General features: G+C 43.6%; 1 protein-coding gene across 2 annotated transcripts; it reads right to left on the bottom strand.

Annotated features, from left to right (window-relative positions):
• Positions 1-694: 694 nt before the first annotated feature.
• Positions 695-17283, bottom strand: mn1b (MN1 proto-oncogene, transcriptional regulator b). 2 transcript variants are annotated; one of them, XM_026187473.2, is made up of 3 exons: positions 16436-17283; positions 12715-16320; positions 695-2199 (listed from the first exon to the last, which is right to left on the bottom strand). In XM_026187473.2, the coding sequence occupies exons 2-3, from the start codon at positions 16250-16252 to the stop codon at positions 1988-1990; spliced, it is 3750 nt and encodes a 1249-aa protein (XP_026043258.1). In that variant the 5' UTR covers positions 16253-16320; positions 16436-17283; the 3' UTR covers positions 695-1987. The 2 variants fall into 2 exon arrangements, with proteins under 2 accessions (XP_026043258.1, XP_026043257.1); XM_026187472.2 differs by lacking the exon at positions 16436-17283 and having other exon boundaries at positions 12715-16429.
• Between the last annotated feature and the right edge of the window lie 5118 nt (positions 17284-22401).

Below are 22401 nucleotides of genomic sequence, written 5' to 3'. Positions count from 1 at the left end.
ACCTCAGAGCTGGCACACAGGGGAGTTATTGATTAGCATTAAGCATCCATGCAGATGGCCAATAAAGAGTAGGTGAGCCAAAGAGGGTCTGGGGAGTGGAAAAGGGTGTGTGTGCGTGCGTGCGTGCGCGCGCGCATGCTGAGGCTGCTGGAAGTAGTGAGACAGAAAATTGGAGAATAACTGATTTATTAATTTACATTTCTGTTTCAGTTATATGCCTTTTAACATTATTTGTATCAAGAACTAATTTTATTGTTTTTCTTTTTTTTTATTGTCATCACTGCTGATTTATTAGAGATGTATTAGAGGATGGGAGCAAAGATGTCAGGGAAGTTGAGGGAATAAAATGCAACACATGTCGTAAGCAAGTATACATGAAATGAATTGTCTCGGCTTCTAAATCCACCAGGAAGCCACATTTTCCAGCATTTCTCATGCGCCTGCTTCAGGCATTAATATGACACCAGTTCCAGCACGCTTGTCAGGTGTTATGTATCAGTCCACAACTTTCCTGTCACATCTGTCGCTTGGAATATACTCTAGATTTCCCTGATCTTCAGAATACGCACACGGTATTTCACAGTATTTATTATTCATTAAATAGACAATCTGTGTTTACCTTGTCCTTGTATTTAGTGTGTGTGTGGGGGGGGGTTACTCTTAGAAAAAACAAACAAAATGAAAACACCAAGGCCACCTTTAACGTCATATTTATTGTTATTCAGTTACTCAATAAAACATATACAGATATATACAATATGCAGGAAAACAGACGACTGCACTTTACATATTATTAAAAAAAGGAAACAAAAAAATCAGTTTTTAAATTGCCGTCACAGTCCTCCATCTATTGTTTGAGAAATTCAAATTCAACAGAAGCTTTATTTAAAGATTACAAGATTGCCTAACACACAGCAAATTTTCTCTTATTATACATGTGCAATACCAATAATCTTTTTTTCAATTCCCTTATTTATCAATCCCTTGACCTCCATTTTTTCCCCCTTCTTTTAGTTTTCATTGGCTGAGTTGTATACAAGTGGTTGAGCTCACAAGATCTACAGAAGAGAAAAGCAGAAAAAAGTATAGAATAGAATAGAATGAGGGAAAGACATTCTCAGAAATGCAAATAATAGAGAGCTACAACAAACCTTATGATTTAGAGCAGCAAACGATAAAGGTTAAATTTCGCGTTGACAAAGAGGAACAACTTTGTGTTCACAAGGAAAATTGCTGAGTTACATTCAAGCGTAATCCCGCCTTCCTCTCGTTCTCCTTTTTAGTATTTGGGGTGTTTCTGAACCACTGGGCCATATTTAATTGTAATACAGGAGTGAAAGGCCAGGATTTTATTTTATTATTTGGGGGGGGGGGGGGGGGGGGGAGTTTTGACTGACATATGCCGAAGTTGCCATACACATTACAAAGGCAATCTTAGCTAAGTTTAAGAACAGGTAGTAATATAAGTCATAAGACTAAACACTGGTATACAATCAAAGCCAATGACAACTTCACCTCTCTCCTTATGCTTCTCGTTTTTGCGTTCTCCTCCTTTAACATTTCTTATTTTTCTTCAACCGAGAAAAGAAAAGAAAAATAAATGATTTGAGGTTTTCCAGATGTGGGCATCGTCGAGTAGAGCCCCGTGCTGTTATTGTCCAGCAGTTTTCTTAAGTGTGACTGCATGTATCAGAAAACAAAACATGGTGTTCGAGTGTCTGTGAGCATGTGTGTGTGCGTGTGTGTGCGTGTGTTTGTGTGCGTGCACGTGTGCGTGTGTGTAGCTGTATTTGTGTTCCATTTGTGAGTGTAAATGTCTTTCTCTCCCTGAACAGGCAAGAGCGGCACACAGTCGTTCCATCCACAAATTAACATAGTCGCATCCTTATCGTGGTTAAATGTCTCTGAATCTCTCTTTCTTGATATTTTCTGATCTTCTTTAATTCGTCCTGCTGGGTCATCGTCTTCTTCTCTTCTTTTCCCCCCCTCAAGTTAGTGCCGCCACAAACGTCCCAAATCGGTTTGAGATATCAGAGTGGAGAGAGCGCCACGACGAGACGGGCCCCCCTCGGCCTTTACTGTCCCCGAGCTCGTCTGTGCAGTGGACAGACAGGCACTGCAGGTGGGTTCCTCCACTGCTCCCACCTCCTACAGCCCCAGGGGCTCCAGCTCCAGGCTTACTCTGGGTGAGCTCAGATTCTGCAGACAGACAACAACAGAGAGGAAGCGGTTAATTAAGACAGCAGAAAAATGGAAAAAACAACTTCAAGCAGTTGGCATTCTCTGATTCAGACGAACCATTTAAAGTACACACTTTTAATTAAACAAGTGTCATCTTCACATCCCACTCTAAATCTGCACTGTGAAATTAATTCAACATTATTCCACCACCCATCAATAAGACCCGAATAGGAGGATACAAGCAAAAGCTCCCCTCTCCTCGCATCCGCCTCCTGTCGCCTGATATAAACACGTGAAAACACGGGCGTACGTTAAATGTAAGCGCATATATTTTGGCTGCGACCAGGCATGCAAATGTGGAACCCTCCTAATGACCTCTGGTCAGTGGGCCAGAGAGTACCGAGACACCTGTCCTTTAGCCCCGCTTGACCCAATTTACTGGTATAATGATCATGCCCCAGCATCGACCCTGTGTCACCAATGTGTGAAGCGTCATAATAAATGGTTGCAAAAAGCCTTGTGTTCTGTTCAGTGGAAAAATTAGCCAGGAGAAGATTTTTTTATTTATTTTTTTAAATGTGGCACATCACAATTCATCAAACATATCTGCCAAGATGCAGACTGTAGCAATCAGAGAGAAAAGAGGCCAGAAATAAGGAAAAGTTGGGAAGCAGGCACATAAAAAACTAAAATAAGAGAAACACTAGCAAAGAGTTAGTGCTAGGGCTAGGTGTTATGACACAAGTGTTGCATCCTGTGTTTTGGGCTCTGCCTCCAAGCGAGCCCAGAGCAAAGAGAAAATGCGTATAAAGATGTTAAGGATCCTTCACTTAAATCAGTCCGATTAATCTCCCATCTCCTCCCCACACAAAACATACTCTGTGCGGATGGTTGAAACGGATCGGTGTGCTGCACGAAGACGAAGACCTTTGAGGTGCAGGGACAACTAGATGTCTGAGTGTAGAGACAGGTGGAAAACAGCGCTGACAAGCTGAGTTACATGCGTCAGAGAAAGGAGAGGCTGTGATAGACGACAGTCTGGGCACAGAGGCTGCAGATCACAACGCACCAGTCAGGCTAGCGCTCACCTAGGAGAAAAGAGAAGCATCGCGCCAGCCCCTTTCTCATCCCTTACCCTGTGTTCTCTTTTTGCTCATCCTCCTTTGCTTCTTAACCATGTTTTATTTTCGCTTTGCTTACCATTTCCATCTCCCTTCCTCTCTGCCCTCATAAAAGGCTTAGGCAGCAGCGATTTTATGCAGGCAGAGAGAAGGCCGAGCTAGACTAGATAAGACCATGCAGCTAGGACAACCAAGAAAGGCAGGAAGACATGCAGGCGCTCAGGCGGGCTTGCCCCCCAGCCCGTCTGGGCTGCGACCACTGGAATGGAAAAGTGGGGGGATTTGGTGAAAGGTCAGGCAGCCAAGCCTCCCCGTTGTTCTCCATTTCATCTGCATCTCTGACTGCCGGTCTCTGTGAGCTCTTCTCTCTGTCTCTCTGTCTCCATCTCCCTCCCAAGGACTACAGACGTGGTGTAAGTGGAGGCTGAGGGTGCAGGGGGTAAGGGAGAAATGAGGATTTAGAGCGGTGTTGGTGGCGGTTGTGACAAGATCTCACATTTGCCAGAGGGTCCAGTCATACACCTCAGCACGGCTGATCCCCAACCCCCTGCCAGTATCGCCCCCCCCTCTCCACCGTAACCACTCACACTCCCTCTTCCCAGCACTGTGCCCTCCAGCACCCGCCAGCAGCTCATGCTAGCTGGGCACAGCAGGGTCCGCACCGGCCTGAATAGGCAGCCAAGCGTTCCCGTGGCTCACTGCTGACACACAGCAAACTGACAACACACGCACCCAAAAAAAAAAAACCAAAAAAAAAAAAAAAACCACACACACACACACCAACCGCTGCTGCCACTGCCATACTCACACAAGCCCTCAGCTGCTGCTCCACGTGCACACACATACGCCTGACTACATACGGACGTGCACGCAGAAAGACACACACACGAACCCAGCTACACATATTACTCAGCTTCGACACAAGGAAAAAGGTGGAAAATACACTAACAAAAAAATGTATGCATAGTCTAATACAACAAAATGAATATTTCCCACAAACATAAATGCATCCTTTTCATATTCTCACAGTTTATTTTACACATATACAAGCATAAGAAATGCTTTAAAAATACTACTAAACACAGGAGGAAAAAAATGGGGTGATTGCCATTTAGCATTAAAAACATATGCAAAATCCAACACACAAACACTTGACCACCACATGATCAAATATATTAGTCAGTATGAGAGAGACTGTGATTTTATGGGTTGAGGGGGGTAAAAAAAAAAAATCCTGACACTACATTTAAATCGCAAGCATTATCCATGCCGACGGATTTGTTCAAAAGGTGGAAACGACGGTGTGAAATTCTAAATCACACCAGACCAAATCCCAAATCACCATGACATTTTACAAGCAGGAGAATCTTTTTTTTTCTTCTACCCCCCCCCCCAATAAGATCTATCTTGTTAGGGTTGTTCACTGACGAAGGTAGAATTCATATCCACGGTAATATCTCAATAATAGCCAATTCATCTGAAGAGAACAAGTGCTTAGCTTCAACAAGCACGCGGGGAAAATACCTAATAAAACGGAAACGGCACAAGCAGCTGCGCCGAGCCACAAATACACCTAAATATCCTTAACCACATTACAGCCACAAAAGATTACCAAAGTGATGTGTTAAGTAGGCACTGAATTTAACGTGATGCTCTTATATCACCATATCTCTTACCCCAAGTGCAGTACATTTTTATTTGGTACCTGGTGATGATGCTCCCACACACACACACACACACACAGACATGCAGGCACAGCAGCAGCAGGGTTGTGGAGCTGTCTCACAGACACAGCCAGAAACAATTTACAGAGATGAGTAGAGCTCGAATGCCATGAAGGCAGGGAGCACAGCGCACAGCTCTGGTTGTCTGGATGACACCAATGTGTCTGGGAGCTGACGGCCTGACACGGGTTTACATGTCATGCCGCACACACTCAACACACCCGAAGCAACGCAGGAAGATAAACAATGGCTGCTCCGAGTCTGTATCCTCCACCCATTAAATAATAAGTATTACAGCGGCAATTCATTTTTTTCACTTACTCTTAAAAATAATGACGACTGACGCACGTATTGCATGTTTTTTTTAAATTAACTGATAGAAGGAAAGAAAAATAAATAAAAATCAATGCATGCCACATATTTGAATCTACAAAAAGCCTCCATCACACACATTTCCCAGGACTCGGGATCTCATGCGGCACACGCATGTGCAACCCCCTCCCCCCCCTTTTTTGTTTTGTTTTTTTAAATCCCGAGCTCTAGACTTCCATGACGACACTTCACCTTTAACCTCACGCTCCTGAGGCCGTGACCCCATCCTCTCTGAACACAAACCAGACCAATCAGAATGCTCCACTCACTGCGAAAAGAAGAAAAAAAAAAAACACCCAAAGGCCTCCGCTCCTATGACAGTGTTTGACATCAGGTCAGATTCCTTTAGCATAACAACTAACACTATGGTGTTGTGTGAGGAGTCTGTCTTTGTCAGCACAAAACACCCGTTACAATCCACAGAGAAAAAGCCACAGGAAAAGACGTGCAAGAGTAAAAGTTTTGCATCTCTTCAGGAGTCAGACATAAGCAAAGATGAGCAGAACACTTTGCAATCTTCATTATATGGTTTCAGTGAAACCTCAGAACATGCCAAAAATGATCTGAAGCGGCTAAGCCAAATAATATCCCTAAAAACAAAGAAATATGTTGAGTCAAGCCTTAATAAAGATCAGTGGGGCTAACAAAGGTACTGTCCCAGGTATCCATGCCTGCAAACTCCCCCTCATCTCCACCCAACTGCCGAAGTGTGACCTTTCCCTCAGAGCAGAGAGGATATCTGCGGGGAGCAGGGGCACATTTCTCAGGCAAGGGCACAGAGGTTATTTTGGTTTGAATTTCCTCTCTGTTCTCTGGCCTGAAACATAAAGTGGGGGGGAAAAAAAAGAGAGAGAGAAAAACTTGCCCAGGCAGGCTCTGCCCCCAGCATTTGTTACCTTCTCACCAACAACACACCCATTGCCATCTCCTCAAACTCATACCCACACAAACGCACGCACACACACACGCACACCTCTGCCTCTGGCCACAAGAAGCGCTTAGTAAACCAGACACAAATCAGAACACGGGAAGTGATTTAATGCCTCTTTCATAACTCACAACCATGTCCGGGACCTGTCCAACATGTCATCCAAGTCAGTGACATATTGATCTACTTCACTGTCTCTATTTTGTTTCACAGCACAGTACTGCGTGCTTCGGTCTTTTCGGAAGGGTTCGCGCACACATGAAAACAAAGGCTACTCAAAGATGTTTCTCATGCCTTTGGTTTTTGTTTCGAGCTAAAACAATAATGTGCCTAATTTCATTTTTCACCACAACCTGCCACACACACAAAAACAAAACAAAGAAAACCCAAATCAACATGTACAGTGTAAGGAGTAAAATATAGAATATTATACTGTTTATTTAGTATTTTTCTAATTGGTGTTAAGTAGGGACAGTTTTATGGACAGACATATTTGAAGAGCTATAGATACACAGCTACACTGGGGAAAAAAAACAAAAACTCCTACACACAGACTAGAATGAACAATGGTTGTGGTGCATGAAAGTGATGGAAAAATTGAATTATTTTCTCTTCCATAAATGCAAATGGTAGCTATTACCTCCTCACTCACCTCGTGAGCGAAACCACAGATGTTCTTTTAAGGGGAAAAAAATAAAACACACACACACACACACACACAAAACTTCTCTCTATCTCTCTTAGTTTCTCTTGCCCGCCATCGGTTTCTACTTCTGTCTCCCAAGAGAAACAGCTCCAGTGTCATAACTCATTTGTCAGTTCCACAATACAAATTAAACACTGCCTGACGACTACCTGTATGGCACATAACATAACCGCTCCTGGCAGCATGACAACATCTACACCTCTGGAAAAAAGAAAGTAAAAACACACACACACACTTTTTAAAAAGCTGCACTTGACTAACAGTGAATACATGAACCCAGGACATCTTTCGGGACCTTTGTATCAAACTGATTTTTGGGGTTTGGTTTTTTTGAAATGCGTCTGTCTTCTTTGGACCCCTGTGTCGCTAAACAAGACACGTGGACATTTTTGGAGGCTTGCCACTTGCACCCACATTCAAATGCTTGGAACTCCTCCCTCTGTGCATCGCCTAGGTATAATCAGCTTTCCATTCCTTGCTGCTTCCAAGGAGAATATTTACCACATGCTGAGACAAGTTTCATTTTATTCTAACACCTTTCCCCAGGGAAAACAAAACACCGGATGCAGGTTCTATTTTGAAGAGTTGAAACTCCAGCAACGCAAAAAAAAGTCTTGACACTTTGGTTCGTCTTTTTCTCTCACTCTCTCTTCATCAGTCACCAGCACGTGTCTTTAATAGGCTTCCTTTGACTGTCTTGCAAAGATCCCAAGGAACATGTCACACGCAAACAGAAACTGTCTTAAATCTAGATGCTTTAAATATAAAGACGGATGCATTTCGATACTGTATACTTTACACTCAGAGTAAATACTCTTAAATGTTTTGTTAGGAATCACTGTGCACGCGCTCCAACGGGAGAGACACCTGAGATCTGAGGCTGAAGCCGTGGGCATGACACTGAGTCGAAATAAATCAAACTTTATGTCCACAGCAGGCAAATGCATATGCAAGTTGCAGTGCCAGTGCGCGCACGCACACACACACACACACACACACACACACACACACACGCTAAAGGAGTAAAAGAAAATTTGACATTAAAATATTTTAATGCATATTGTTTGTTTGTTTTTTTTATGTCCACACTACAGACACTTTTTCAAGTGTTGCCCTTTTCTTGCATTAATACATCTGTGCTGCTAAAAACTAACCGTCCTTTGCAGCTTGGATGAACCTGTCAATAACCAAGTCAGCTTGAAGTAGTCACTGGAAGATGAATTATGACTTTCGGAAAACAATATTAACAATGCTAATTGCTATGATTATCATAATGATGAAGTGCAGAAGTGTGCGGTGGATGTGTGTTGTTGGGAGAAAAAAAAAAGTCGATATAAAACACCTTGTAATGACAGGTAAAGAACACAGACTGCCCCAAGCTGTTTTTTCCCCTCCCCCCTCCACATTTCAAGCACGTGCCAATCACTTTCTTCTATTTTAGAAAAAGGAAGCACAAATTACTGGCGTGATTTGAGGAGCTGTTGTCGTACCGAAATGTCAAAGCCAGGTAGTCTCGCAGGATTGTTCTCCATGCTATCAATACAGCCTCCTTTTTTGTGCTTTAAGTACTTTCTCGTAGGTGTGATAAAGACGAAAGCTTCTTCTTTTCAAAGCTGTCAAAGTCAGAGTGACAGATTTGATCATTATTAAAGCTGTTTAAGGACTGATTACTGAGCGTGAAGAGTGAAAACTATTCTAGGAGGTCAACTGTGAAGTGTGAAAAAAAAAACTGTGTACGGGGCAAAAAAAAAAAAAAAAAACAGTGAAAAGTAAAAATAAAAATAACTGAATCACTTCCTACGCCTGCTGCTCGCCTGTTATCTTGACTATGCACGACTTTCCAAATGAGCGGTCAGCTTCTGGCAAAGATATACAGAAGAGAAGGGAAGAGGAAGAGCGTAAAAAAAATGCTTTTAGAAAAAGGAGAAATAACATTAACTGACATAGGAAAGTTGATCGTGTACACCTAAAAACTTCTTCCTCCTTGCTAAACCTCCTTGAGAGTTCGGGTAAGCCGAGCAGCACACCAGACTCTGCAACTGGTATTGCTGTGCCTGGGCGAAAGACTTGCGCTGCACAACGTCACTTAGATAGGAGGCCAAGTATGGGGTCCAGTGGGGGACATTACTGCCACACGCATCACTTTAACAGGCACAAAGAGACCACAGAGATGCGAGCCGGGATGCACAGATATCAGCACTCAGAATAAAGTTCCTATAAGCACAGTTTAGCTTTTATCTGCATACTCAAGCATCCAGTAAGTTACACACTGCTTGTAAATATCAGCACTGGGGCTTATTTAAAGCATAGCAAGATATATAGCTCCTGAAATCCTCCTGAAAGACAAATACACACGACAACAGCAATTATTCTACACTTCCCTACTTTACATTTGAGTGAAATGGTGATCAAGATTGAAAAGCTTCAACTTCAAAGGAACTAAAGTGATCCTTGACCCCCAACGCTGGTCATTCTCACCTCATCAGATACAGATATCCAAAGTACACACAGCCTGCTGATTGCCCTGGTCCACTTCTCAAGGTAAATTTCTTGACACAACTGAGTAAAAACACTTTGAGCACAAAGCCTCACGTTTATCTAGAAATAAGCCATTTTTCATATAGAGATACATTCTCTGAAAAGATGAGCGCCAGACAACTGAACTAAATTTCAAAGCATTTTTTTCACCTTTAAAACAAGGCTTTTATCTATTACTGTTCATCATTACTGAAGTTATTGATCTGACACAAGAATAAAAAGAATCTATGCATAATTCTAAACAAATACTAAGACATGTGCTGTGTGTACATGCTGTGGTGAGGAAAGAAGTGTGGTTTTTTGGAAGGGGTCAGAGAACTATTTGACCTGCAAGGAAAAAAAAAATGTAACATGGCTGCACTTCTTTTTAGCCAGCATGTACGACTCACATGACGGTTATAGTTCCACAGCATAGAAATATCTTAACAAGTCATGTCATCTTTGAACATTCATTAAAATGTCCAGATACGTGAGGAAGAATCATTTTTACTGGAATTACACAAATTAAGTTCTTTGTAATTAAAATGGTCATTTTTCTATGACCCAGTTAAATTTCGTTAAGCCTAATGGACTAAAGAATCGCCTTGATTTATTTTACATTAGTGTCACTGGCATTATCTTGCCAGTGGCAGATTTTTGTTTACAAGGCTGAGGACTTATAACTCGACTCAGTGGTGGAGATGGATATTTTTTGCAGTGTGAAAAGCCTGTGGGATGTTATGGAACTACACTGTGGGCTATGATTTATCTTAAATTATTATGTTATTTTGCTCCCTTCTGTGTAGCCTAAGCATCAGATTCAATCTTAAAATCCCCCTCCCCCCTCTCAAATACACCTCCACCCTTTTTTCATCTTTGCTGTCTGAAGCACTCAAATGAGAAACTGTCAGGAGCCGTGATTTGTGCTAACTAGCTATCGATCGCTCCAGAGCTGCATGCCTTGTGTCCATGCAGGGAGGGCTGAAAGAGGAAAGGAGAGAAGAGGAGGAGAGGGAGGAGAGGAGAGGAGGACTATTCTGCCTTAAATTACTGATTTTTGCCTATTAAAATTTTTTTTAAATGTGCCATCAGCCCCAGAGGAATTAAAATAGTAAATGCAGCAGGATGAGTGTGGCTGACTGCTCATCATTGTTAGATTTGCTCAGTAATTATAACCAAAATGAGTTACCATTTATACATCTCTGACAACAGAAGCCTCTTTAATTATGAGGAAGCACAGGGATAGGTGAGCAGAAATGCACCAGTTTGGCTGATTGTGGATCACATTAATATGCAGCACACCGCTTGTTACAGTTACTTTATGACCGGGTGAACACAAAAAAACCTAAATGGTGAGTCAGAGTGCTTTTTAGATGTAATGCCACCACTGCTACAGCGAGACGTCCTGTGCTCAGTCTCATAAACAAGTGTGCCTGGACTCCAGAGTCCGCGCGATGCGCGTCCCCGCCCCTCTCTCTGCGCTCGCGCCGATCAGAACAAAGAGGCGTTCGAGACGCGCGAAGCCACTCGCGCAATTATATAACCTATCCATATTATTATTATATATCAAAAGACGCAGGGGCCTTTCAGCGCAAACCCACCACTGTTCAACCATTTAAAAGCTTGTCCGTCTGCTAACACCGACAGACGCCTCCGTACAACGCTGTGGTTTGAAATGAGCGACTAAAGAACCCACGCGAAAAGGAAAAGGGAAATAAAATGAGAATGAAGAGACAAGTAAAAAGAAGCAATAAATATAACACCAATAATTAAAGTAGCATATTATAATACACAAAGCTTGTCTTAATGATGCAGTTACGCTCCAAAAACGATGTCATTATGACTAAAGCACGTAATGACAAATCATATTGAAGCATCATAAATTTAGGTTTTTAAAATAAATGTAATTTATTAATATTATTAATTTCATTATTATTATTATCATTATCATGGCTCTAACAGCTAAATAGTATATTGGTTTGTCTGCATTTTATTTATTTAGAGCCACTAAAAATACAAAAAAATAATAATAATAATGAAATATTAATATTAATAATAATAATAATAATAATAATAATAATAATAATAATAAAGAAGATAAATCGCATTGTATCCATAAACCACGTCTGCAGACTGCAGTTTAAAAAACTAATTCTGTGCCTTAGAGTCAGTTTCTTTTTCCAATTTCATTCAAAAACAAAACAACCAAAATAATGTGCTGTAAATAGTAAAAATATTTATACTTTGACTGTGTGAGACAATTATTTTACATTATTCAAAAGGGACAGGGATCAAGACGAAACAAACATTTAACAATTAAAAAAAGCATTTAACTCTTTCATCTTTTTCGCCATTTCCATTTCCCACGTAAAACAAAACTGAAAATGAATGGCATTAATATCACCATGCTGTCTAATCTCATGTCCAACAAATGTTTAAAAAAAATCCTCTTTCAGCAGCTCAGTATTATCTCATGGTAATAACAAAAACAAACACGTAACAAGGCGAGGGGGAAACCCCGCTGCGAAAACGCATATCCTCAGAAAGCTATTAATCTTACAATGTAGTTGTTCACCCTGAAAACCGAGATAAAGAGCCACAGGAAATGTTTACTTTTCTTGAGCTGTTCTTTTGAAGTGCCTCTGGACTGAAGAACCCTATAAAATACTTTGCATGAATGCAAGTTTATTTTGCTTATTGTTATTTCGGTTTATATATAGATATATACTCGCGTGTGTGTGTGTGTTGTTTTTGTTTTTTACATTTCGTACTACAGACCCAATTCAAAAAAGAAAATATTTTTTCTTTGTCTTTCTCTCTTTTCAAGACTATGAATGGCTCTACTATTAAATGTAGTATCCTCCTATAAACGTTAGACCTCTAAAACCCAAAGGCCCCAGTAAACGGAGACGCTGCTTTCTGCCTGCGCAATGTGGACAAAATGTTTTCTCTTGTAAGTGTCACCTGATTATTTTACATATTTATACTGGTGCTGTTATCACTGCATTTCAGATTTTGAAAATAAATAAATGACATTTAAGAAAGAAAATCTGTTCATTTGCATGAGCATGAGCTGCTGATGTAATGTGAGTGGCGTATGAGAGAGACTGTGACGAGGGTGAGAGAGATTAATTAAAACTTAAAGAAAGAGACTGTTTCATTTACCTTCTTTACTGCTGTTCTGGCTCTTATTTTTTTCCCAGGGTCCCGTGGCCTTGTCATCCTCTGACCCGTCCATCATAACCTTGTCACTGGGCACGTACCAGGTGGCGTGCTGCTCTGCCATGAGGGTGTCAAGGTCAATAGTGCCCATTGAGCCCTTCCCAGCATCCGGGCTGCAGCTCGCCAGCTCATTGTCTCCGTTCTGTGAGGGACAGTCGCCATTCTTTTTGCCTGTCTTCATGGCCAAGGGCTGGTCTTCAGAGATACTGAATTGCTGCCGCTGTAGCTGGATTTGGGCCTGCAGAATCTCCAGAGGATGGATTTCTTCCTGGCCAGAGGTGCTGGATGGGGTGCGTACCTGTTCCACCCCAGGAGTGCCCGGGTGGCTGACCCCACTGGCCCCTGTGCCCACACCAGCATTCAGTCCATAGGTGTCTGGCGTCGAGGTAGTATGATTGTTAATGCCCATGCCAAGGGGCTTTTGTCCATTTATCAACCCGTGGTCACTCCTCTGCATTTTGGGTGAGCCGTTGATTATAGGGCTGCGATTAGGTTTGCTGGCTGAGGCCCCTCCTGCATCTGAGCTGGAGGACACCTCATCCTCATTGCCATAGTGGGTGCTGACATCTTCAGAAAAGTCCACTCTTGGTGAGCTGCTGTCAGACTTGGCAACACTTTGAATGCCACTGTCTAAAGAAGACATAAGGTCAGCCTGGTCCCCCAACATTAGGTCACCTCCTTTCCCCCAAGAGGGCGATTGGAGTTGTTTCTCATGGGGCGTGCCCCCACCCCTCTCCCCAACGCCAGCCGAGGGGGTCTGCTGGCCTGGACTTACAACAGGGTTACTATTATCAGAGGAAAAAAAAATTCCAGGGCTCACATGTCCACTGTCTCTTTTTCTCCTCCCTCTCCCTCTCCCACTCCCTGTTGTTGCCTTCCCCTCACTGCACGGGGTAGCGTCCATGTTGTAATTTGGGGAGAGGGCACTGGCTTCCCCCTGCACCGTCTGGCTTTGACTTGCAGGCTTAGAGTTGCTATTCCCAGTGCCAGGCATCTGGCTGTTCTGGGAAGTGCTGCTCTGAAAATATTCAGGACCAGCACTGCCAGTCCCATTAGATGTGCTGCTATTAATGTCCTGCTCAGTCTGACTCAGTTTTCGCTTGCCCTCGTTTTGGTTCTTCTTGTTGAATGTTACGTTAAGATTGGGGGCCCCTAGGCTAGCGATCATGTTCTGGCAGGCTGTGGAAAGGGCCGCTAGGCAGCTCTGGCCGAAAACACTGTCTTTAGAGCTGGTTTTGCTGAAGTTCCCGAGGGACAGATTTCCAAGCTTACTAACAGACGACCGCTGGCCCGAGGGGAACTCAGACTGAGGAGGGTAGTTGCCAGGTGAGGTGCTCACCCCCTGGGGAGCACTGTGAGCCGGCCCCTGACGGTTAGCCCCCCCATAGGGAAAAGCTGGCTGTGCACCCATTGAAGGTGCAGGGAAGTCAGCTGGCCGTCTCTCTGCTGGTGCATTTGGATGTCCTGCTCCTGCTCCCGGAGACTGCATTTGTGTGAGGTTGCCCATGTTGCCACTGAACTGTGAGTGCATGCCTGGGGAATGAAGGTTCTGCACATGTCCATCTCCTGGTATTCTCATGGGCTCCTGCATGCCGATGCCCGGCCTAAACATTATCCCAGCGCCGTTCTGTTGGAGCCCCATGTCATGAGGCCCTGACTCATTACCCGCTCCACCCATACGCCGTGACATCATTTCTCCTGGTGGGTGGGACCCCTGAAACCAGGAGTTCTCCTGAGTTACATGAGGATTTTGCCCATCAATGTTGGGCATCCTGCCACTATTCTCCCTGTCAAAGCCAGGATGAGGCATGCTCCCGACTGGGCCTCCGTGAACCATTGGGCCTGGAGGTACATCGCCATGGTGACCCAACTGCTGTAGACTCGGCTGCCTCATTCTTTGCTGTTGGTTGCGAGAGGCCATCTGCTTTATCATCATAGCTGCATTCTGGCGCTGCTGCAGAGACTGCTGCTCGGGCCCTGGATGCTGCAGCGGACCTGGTCCAAAACCTTCATTCACGGGTGGGGTGAACTCTCCAGGAAGGCCAGGGTAGGCAGATGGAGAGAGGTGGTTGTCCATACCGCCACACCAGCCCTCGCCGCCATGTGCATTAGGAAAGTCAAATCTAGGCCTTTTCGCCATGTTCATATAAGGAGAGTCAAAGTGTTGGAGCCTCTGATTTGCAGGCTGTTGGGAGGGAGGAGGAGCTGGCTGTTGCATATTAAACATGGGGTCCCCATAGGGGTGCAGGCCCCTGTTTTCCAGTCTGTGAATGGGATATTCAAACTGGTTGTGTTGGCCAGGCATCATGACCCCTCCATCCAGAATGTTAGGGTTAGTAGTGCCGGGCTCAGCCTGAGGGGGTCGAGGGAGGCCAGGGGGGCATGAGTTCTGTCTGGCTATCAAGCCAGCCTGTTGTTGTTGCTGGATGAGAGGATGTCTTGGATTGACCCCAGGCTCCATTCCCACGGGCACTTTCCGGCCATTTCCAAAACGTTCAAAAAACACTCCGTGCTGAGGCTGCTGGGGCTGGGGTGGTGGCTGGTGTCCCTTAGAGATGCCCGGCATACCTGGTGTCCGTGGCATGCCAGCGTTCCCTGGGAAATTCCCACCGGGAACTGGTCTTCCTGGCCCAAAATGTGGTAACTGAGATTCTGATTCTGAAGGAGAGAATACAGGTACATCAAAATGTCCAGATGGAGGTTCACTTGGAAAGTTATATTCTAATCCCTCTACGGCTCCTTGGTTTGGCAGCCGCCGAGGTTCCAAACCATGAGACTCAGATGAAGAGGATGAGGAAGAAGGAAGACCATGAAAGGATGCTGCTCTATTAGGTGACTGGTCCAGGGGGAGACAGGGAGCAGGGACAGCGTGGTTCCCACTTGGAGGGCCATGATGCTGAAAGTCAGGCATGTTACCAGGCCGCTGCTGCGGTTGCTGTTGCTGCTGCTGGGGAAAGCCATCACCCGTCTGTCCCTCAGCAAGAGGATCAAATCCTTCTCCAAAGCCCTGCTGTGGTCCCATGCCGTTATTGTTGTTGTAGCCCATCAGCCTGCCGCCATGCAGGCATGATGACCCTGGCTCTGGCCCTCCAAAATTCCCACCGAAATGGGGGTGATGTTGGTGGGGGTGGGGTTGATGGCCGTGAGGATGTCCTTGATGAGGTTGCTGGTTGTTAAAAAATCCATGCATTGGTCCTTGCCCCTGCTGCTGCTGAAGTCCACTGCCTGCATGCATGTCTGAGTGTCCCCGCGGGTGAAAGCTACCGTACTGCTCACCATTCATGTTCATATTGAGCCCGAGCATTTGCGGCTCGCTCAGAGGGCCCATGCCGGGTTCCACGGCTCCCGGCGGGCCTCCAGCATGAAAACCGGGGCCTTTATAATGGGAGCCCATGTTCAGTCTCTGTTGGTTTATGTTTCTCTCTGACTGGCCAGGGTTTCTGCTATTAATTTGAGAACCAAACTGCTCCAGCCCAAACATACTCCCCTGCAATCAATCCCACATGACGGCCAGTTTGCCAGACATCGGCACACTGTCTATTTTTCCGTCTGTCCCCAAAAGGAAAAAAAAAAGTAAAAGAAAAAAAGATACAGAAGAACTATTCAGATATTTTTTGAATCTACTGATTATGACAATTTATCTCATTTAAATGTCAAAACTCACCAAATAGGTTCTCATTGCTGTGAATATTTATCCAACTTCTCCAAGGACGCAGAGAAGGGACAGACTGTGTCCAAATACGCACGTAAACTGTGTCCCTGTTCCCGTGTGAATGCGTGCAGCACACTAGTCTTTTTGATTAAACAAACGAATAGAAAATCCGTCTAGTAAACTTGCTACACGAGCGACCTATGACATTCCGAAGTTTTCTGCGCGCATTTCTTCGGGGCGAACATGGCACAAATACAGCTCGCTTACAAACTAAAGGGTGAGCGCAGAGGACTCGAAGCAATCAAACGGGCAATAACTGCTTCTCTCAGCTAATTCATTATTCCAATCTGATGTCAAATGTCCCAGAATGACTTTCTGAATAAGGTCCCATGCTGGAAATAAAGGTGGGGGAGAGAAAAAAGTCCAGGCTTTGAGTGAAGAAAATCTTTCTTTAAATAAATACTGCCCACCGACGTCCTTCAAAACATCAAAAACGACCAAGCAGGCATGTAGCCAAAAGTCCAGTGTGATGGACAGTCCACAAACACGACTCTCCAGCCCAGCCGCGGGTGAACCGGGGCGTCTGTTTATGCGACCTAAAGCCGGAGGAGCAGCACGGCGCGCGCTACCCGCACTCCACAACTACGGAGTGGCTTGACAGCATCCTTCACCCACTGTCGGTCATGCGCTTTGCAGCGAGGCGCAGGTCCCAAAGTCCTTTCCGTGCGTCTCGATCCTGATGCGTGCGTCCCCTCCGTTTACCGAGTTTTGTCTGGTGTGGTCTGAGTGCACTTGGGAGCGATTCACAGATACACTCGCTGTCCGCTCTACCGCTTGGCGCTGTGTGAGATCAACGAGTCCAGAGGAACCAGCAACAAGTTTTGCATTTCTACAGCCACTGCCATCCACGAGATTTCAGCCAATCACAGAGAACACGGAAAGCTTGAGGGCGGGACAAACGCTGTTAAGGTGGTCCGCAGAGTAAAAGCGATTGTAAACTCGTGCGTGTGCGTAATTTCGACTTTAAAAGTAATGTTTTGCCCCAAAAGAAAGCACAAGTGGGGATTTGCACTAGATGGGATATTGCGGCTGAAAACACAACATTAATAAAAAATAACAGAGACTTTCTGCCACACTGGCGTATACCATAAAATTATATTCTGATAAGGAATGGGAAAATGAACTGAATGAGACTGCGTGAAGTTAAATTCTACCCAATGCTGTTCTCTTTGCTCCTTTAGACCTTTCCACTCACGGTCAAATACATTTTTTTATGAATTAAACAGAGTGATCCACGCAGTATCCAGTGTGCTTTTAACAGTTTACGCTAGAGTGCAATGACAGAAAGCCTGACTGTAAAAGGATCTAGTTACACCAACTAAGGGGTTAGACGAGTAAGCAGGAGTTCACAGATTTTCTAGTCCTACATTAAAATAATAGTAATGACGACGATGATTTGAGAAGAACTGGTATGCATCCTTAGTGCGGAGCTAATAATCCGAAGGTTGGATTTGCTCTCACGTGTAATCAACTGCGTAAACATTCAAAATCTCAATCTGAAATCTATCAGGGATAATGAAACTTCCCAGTATTGAGCTCCGTAGATTGATTTATGACGCCTAGTCGGAAATACAGACAGAAATTCGATGCAAGGATAAAAAGTCAGTCAGACTAATATTATAAAGTGTCGATCCACACCTCGACGGCCAATCACACTGTCCTCATTCCACATGTTAAAAAAAATCCCCCTTAAAAGACTATCTGAACTAAATTATATGGACGGTATTGGGCCGCGGTTCCGATAATCAATACTGTTCTCTTAGTATTATAGTCTTTAAAAGGCAACATTTTTGTAAGAACAGATAAGCCTGATTTGTTTTTAAAGGTTAATTAGAGGCCTGCAACAGCCTAGGCTATCTGTGTAAGGTTAAGTAGCGCCATATCCAAAGATAAGACATAAAACTGCCAGAACAGCCCATACTCGTGTTTTGAGACAATAGTCACAGCATAACAAACAGAATATGAGCGGTTATCACCCTCATCTAATGTCCGAATAATACATTTGTAAGAAGTAGAGCATATCTGAGTATATTTCACACTGTGTTTTTGAGGCTTTTCTCAAATATATTTCGTGTTATGTGTTATGTAATTCTGAATGTGTGTTCACGCGTGCAGCTCACATATTTGCTTATAAATGTATTTGGTTCGGGATATTTTACACCTCTTGGACACGGTACTTCTCGTGGATTTTATTTATCCAGTGCATTTGTCTTTTCTTACCAACTTACAAAAAGAACAATAAATGTTTAAAAAAGCACACACATATATATATTCCACACGACCTTCCTCCTGCATTTAATCCCGGTGTGAATAGACAAGGAAGTTTTTCTTGTCTGTAGATTCTTAAGTAACCCACAGTGAGGTTACTATAACAAAGGCAAGCGGGTATTTAGAACAAAGGGAGCGTGCTGGTAACAAAACGCACTTTTAATTCACCAAATGTGGAGAGTTTTTTTGGTCAGAGGAGAAAACCATATCATCTTTTCTCGACACTGTGGGAAGTGGGAGAATTTGGTGTTAATACAGCTCTATACCTTTGGGGTATCCATGAGAACTTTTACCAAACAGACACAGTGCCACCTAGCGGATGGTGTCAAAGACGGAGGAGAAGACTTGGTCAGAGTGAAGCTTTTAGATATTAGTTTTTACAAACTTGAGTGTGTAATGCTCTAAACTGCTACACCGACGTAGATTTATGCACTAATTTATTTGTCAACAGCAAATATAGTATTTTCAAATGAATTATTTCAATACTCAGAGGTATACTTTAACTGGGAAGATGGAAAGAAAATGTGCAGCTACTGTAATGTCACATGGTCATTCAGTGGAAAGTGCTGTTTTAAAAAAAAAAGTGATATTTTTAATTCTTTGTTCAGCGAGGTCAGTGTGTTGCCTCTCTTCAACAACCACAACACACAACAAATACATGATGGGATGTATATAATGTTCAAGGCTATTACAATAATGCACATGCTACATTTCTCCTCAGTGTTGTGGATCATGAAGAGGACAAGCTCTGTGTTCTGAAAAGAAATAACCAGCTCTGTATGGCGCAAACTTTGATTTAACAGAAGCAGACAGAGTGCTCAGCTTTGCACCTAGAGAAAAAAAAAGGCTGAACCTGGAAGCAGGTCAGAACAAGGCACTCAAATATACGCGTGCAAATGCACTTCTTGAAGCTGGGAGAACGGAAGCTCGTGTTGCAGAGGCAGTGATGGGTAGTGGCTGTGTTCTGAGGGAGGCTTGGAGTGAGAGGGGGACGGGGAGGGATGCTAAGTTGTTCAGATGTGCTGAATGCTGTTGTGTTATTGCTGCTAATTCACGCTCGTGTTAATCGGCTGCCTCCGTATTCCAAAAGCCATCTGGATCTATCATGACAAGAATTTTAGTCATGGAACCTGAAAGTGTGAGCATCACCCTGTGCTTTAGACATTAGGATTCATGGGTTTGTTTGTTTTTTAAATGTGTAAAGACTAGACTGTATCCCAAAACCCAATTAAGAGCATTAGAAGCAAATATTCTGCAGCTCAACAGCAACAACATCAAGATATTGTTCTGTCTGACAGTAATACTAATAACTCTGTGATACAGAGCCTGCTAGTTCTGTCTACACTGTCTTCTCAAATGGAGACAGACAAGTTAAGTATGACAAACTGATGGCACGGTCTCTTTCCTCCTGAGTCCCCAGTAATGATAAATGCAGCCCAGAGCTACTGCTGCTGCTGCTGAGGCGACTTCATGACAATGGAGAGTCTACAGGCTTTCAAGCACTGTCACAATACCACTCTTTTCTACAGTGATTTAGTACTCAATTTGTCTCAATATTTTACTCAATAGGACAAGATAGCAGAAGTGGGTGCCCTTTTCTACCCTTAATTCAGAGTGTTAAGCTTTCCTCAGCTAGACATATATTACTGTGGGGGGTTGCCCAAAGAGACAGTTACTTCCCTTGTTGGGGGTACAGTGTCCTGTGCAGCTCAGGCAGTGAGCAGCAGAGCATCAGTATGTCCTCTGTGGGCCTGTCATTCAGATGAGGCATCGCAGCTCCCTGGGTCAGGATGGGTTAAGCAGCATCTGTCATCCAAAAGAACCACCATTGTATTAAGGGGAGGGTGGCAACAGCCTCCTCCTCTCCCCATCCCACCCCACACGCATCGCTCGACTCCGCACCTCTCTCAGAACAACAGGAAAGACTCAGGAGAATCTCTGGGGCTAAACTTGACCCGAGCCCGGAGGATGAGGAAGCGCTCGTGACATCACTGCTAACCCGTGTAGACCAGAAATAACTTTCCTCTCCAAGAAAACCTGCAGCCACTGAGCAAATGTGGGCCCCCCCTGGGGAGGGCCACATACACAAACACGGTAGGCGTGGACCAAACTGTGAGTTTAAATCTTCACTTGTGCCACTTCCTATAAAAACAGAAGTTCTACCAGAGTGTGTTGTCTTGCGGCAGGAAACGCAGCCATGTGGTGCACAAACACTAGAGCAACTTTTTTTTCCTAGGTGTCGCAGGCCTACACGACTCATTTTGACAGATTTCAGGATACTGTGTGCTTATGCAATCAAGCGACAAGCCGCTATAACAAAGTGTTTGGAGCTGTAAACACCGAGGCTTTCTTTGGTAACGCGCCTGGATGTCCTGCTGTGTCAAGTCTCGAGCCTCTCTTCGAGATCCATTTCTTTCCTTCATCTGTTGCAGTATCTATTTAAATGACAGGGGCTCACTCATGACATGTCCCTTCATCTTCCTCGGGAGGGAGACACATGGACGGATGGATGCATGCCTACAGTAGACTACTGTGAGCTGCCACTTAACAGGAGGTGTGTGGGCGAGTCTGCCCATCTCCCCTTTTAGAAACAGCATTATTTGCTTGTTCTGTAGCAGATATAGCTGGTTTCCTTGCAGCAGGCACATGTGACTATTCCTCCACAAACAATAAAAAAAAAAAAAGAAAAAAAAAAGGGCAGCTATCTCAGGCAGCAGACTGGTGGCTTTTCCTGCTCTTTAGCACAGATTCCGCTGTTTATTGTGCGACTCTCCTGACCTGCAGGTCGTAGAGAGCGCGGTCCACGCTGGAGTCACCAAAATCTGTAGGAAATTTTTGTCTTATCGGTAATCTACAGTACAGAACTGTCATTCAAAGAGCCAAAATGAAAGAAAGAGTAACATATAGCACAAATAAATAAATAAATAATAAATCTTTTATAGTATTTTAGCAAAGATTGTGACCATTTAAAGCTTTACAAATAAATGACAGCTCTCTCCTTTGCCCTGAGGACTGATCAAATCCCCCTCAGGCAAAACCTTTATTTTCTAGGAATCAGACAAAAACAGCACAAACTGAACAGCAAGAAACTTTGTCAAAAAAAGAAGAAAAAAAAGGAAATGTATTTATATTTAGATACAATATATAGACTTAGTAGCACAAAAAAGATGTGCAAAAAGAAAAAGGCACAATACATCATACATTCGTTACCACAACCCCTGATTTTTAAAAGCTGATCAGAACCTTTAAACACTTTTGTTAACATCATTGTTTTGAAGAATAGCAAACGACTGATTTAAGATTTTTCCTTTCCCCTCTCTCCACTGGGTTCTTGTTTTTTGTTTTTTTAAATTCATACACACATGAGGAATCATTCAAATGAACTTTGAAACACTAATTACACTGTTTGCTCAGAGACCTATGCATTCATGACCGTAACAAAGACAAAGGTGGCTCTAACACATAAAGACGATAAAAGCGAACAAGCTACATTATCTTTGCAGCCTCAAATCTTTGTCTTATTGTTAGCCTGAGAAGATTCTGTTATTGAAAACCGATGCTTCTGACAACAGTTTTCCAAATTTTCCTATATTAAATCAATATTTGCTGAACACATAAACACCATTTATTCTCTTTGGAAAAGCTAATTA

The sequence above is a fragment of the Astatotilapia calliptera genome, chromosome 12, assembly GCF_964374335.1.
Source record: "Astatotilapia calliptera chromosome 12, fAstCal68.1, whole genome shotgun sequence".
Classification (NCBI taxonomy): Eukaryota; Metazoa; Chordata; class Actinopteri; order Cichliformes; family Cichlidae; genus Astatotilapia; species Astatotilapia calliptera.
This window is presented reverse-complemented; position numbering and strand designations above follow the sequence as displayed.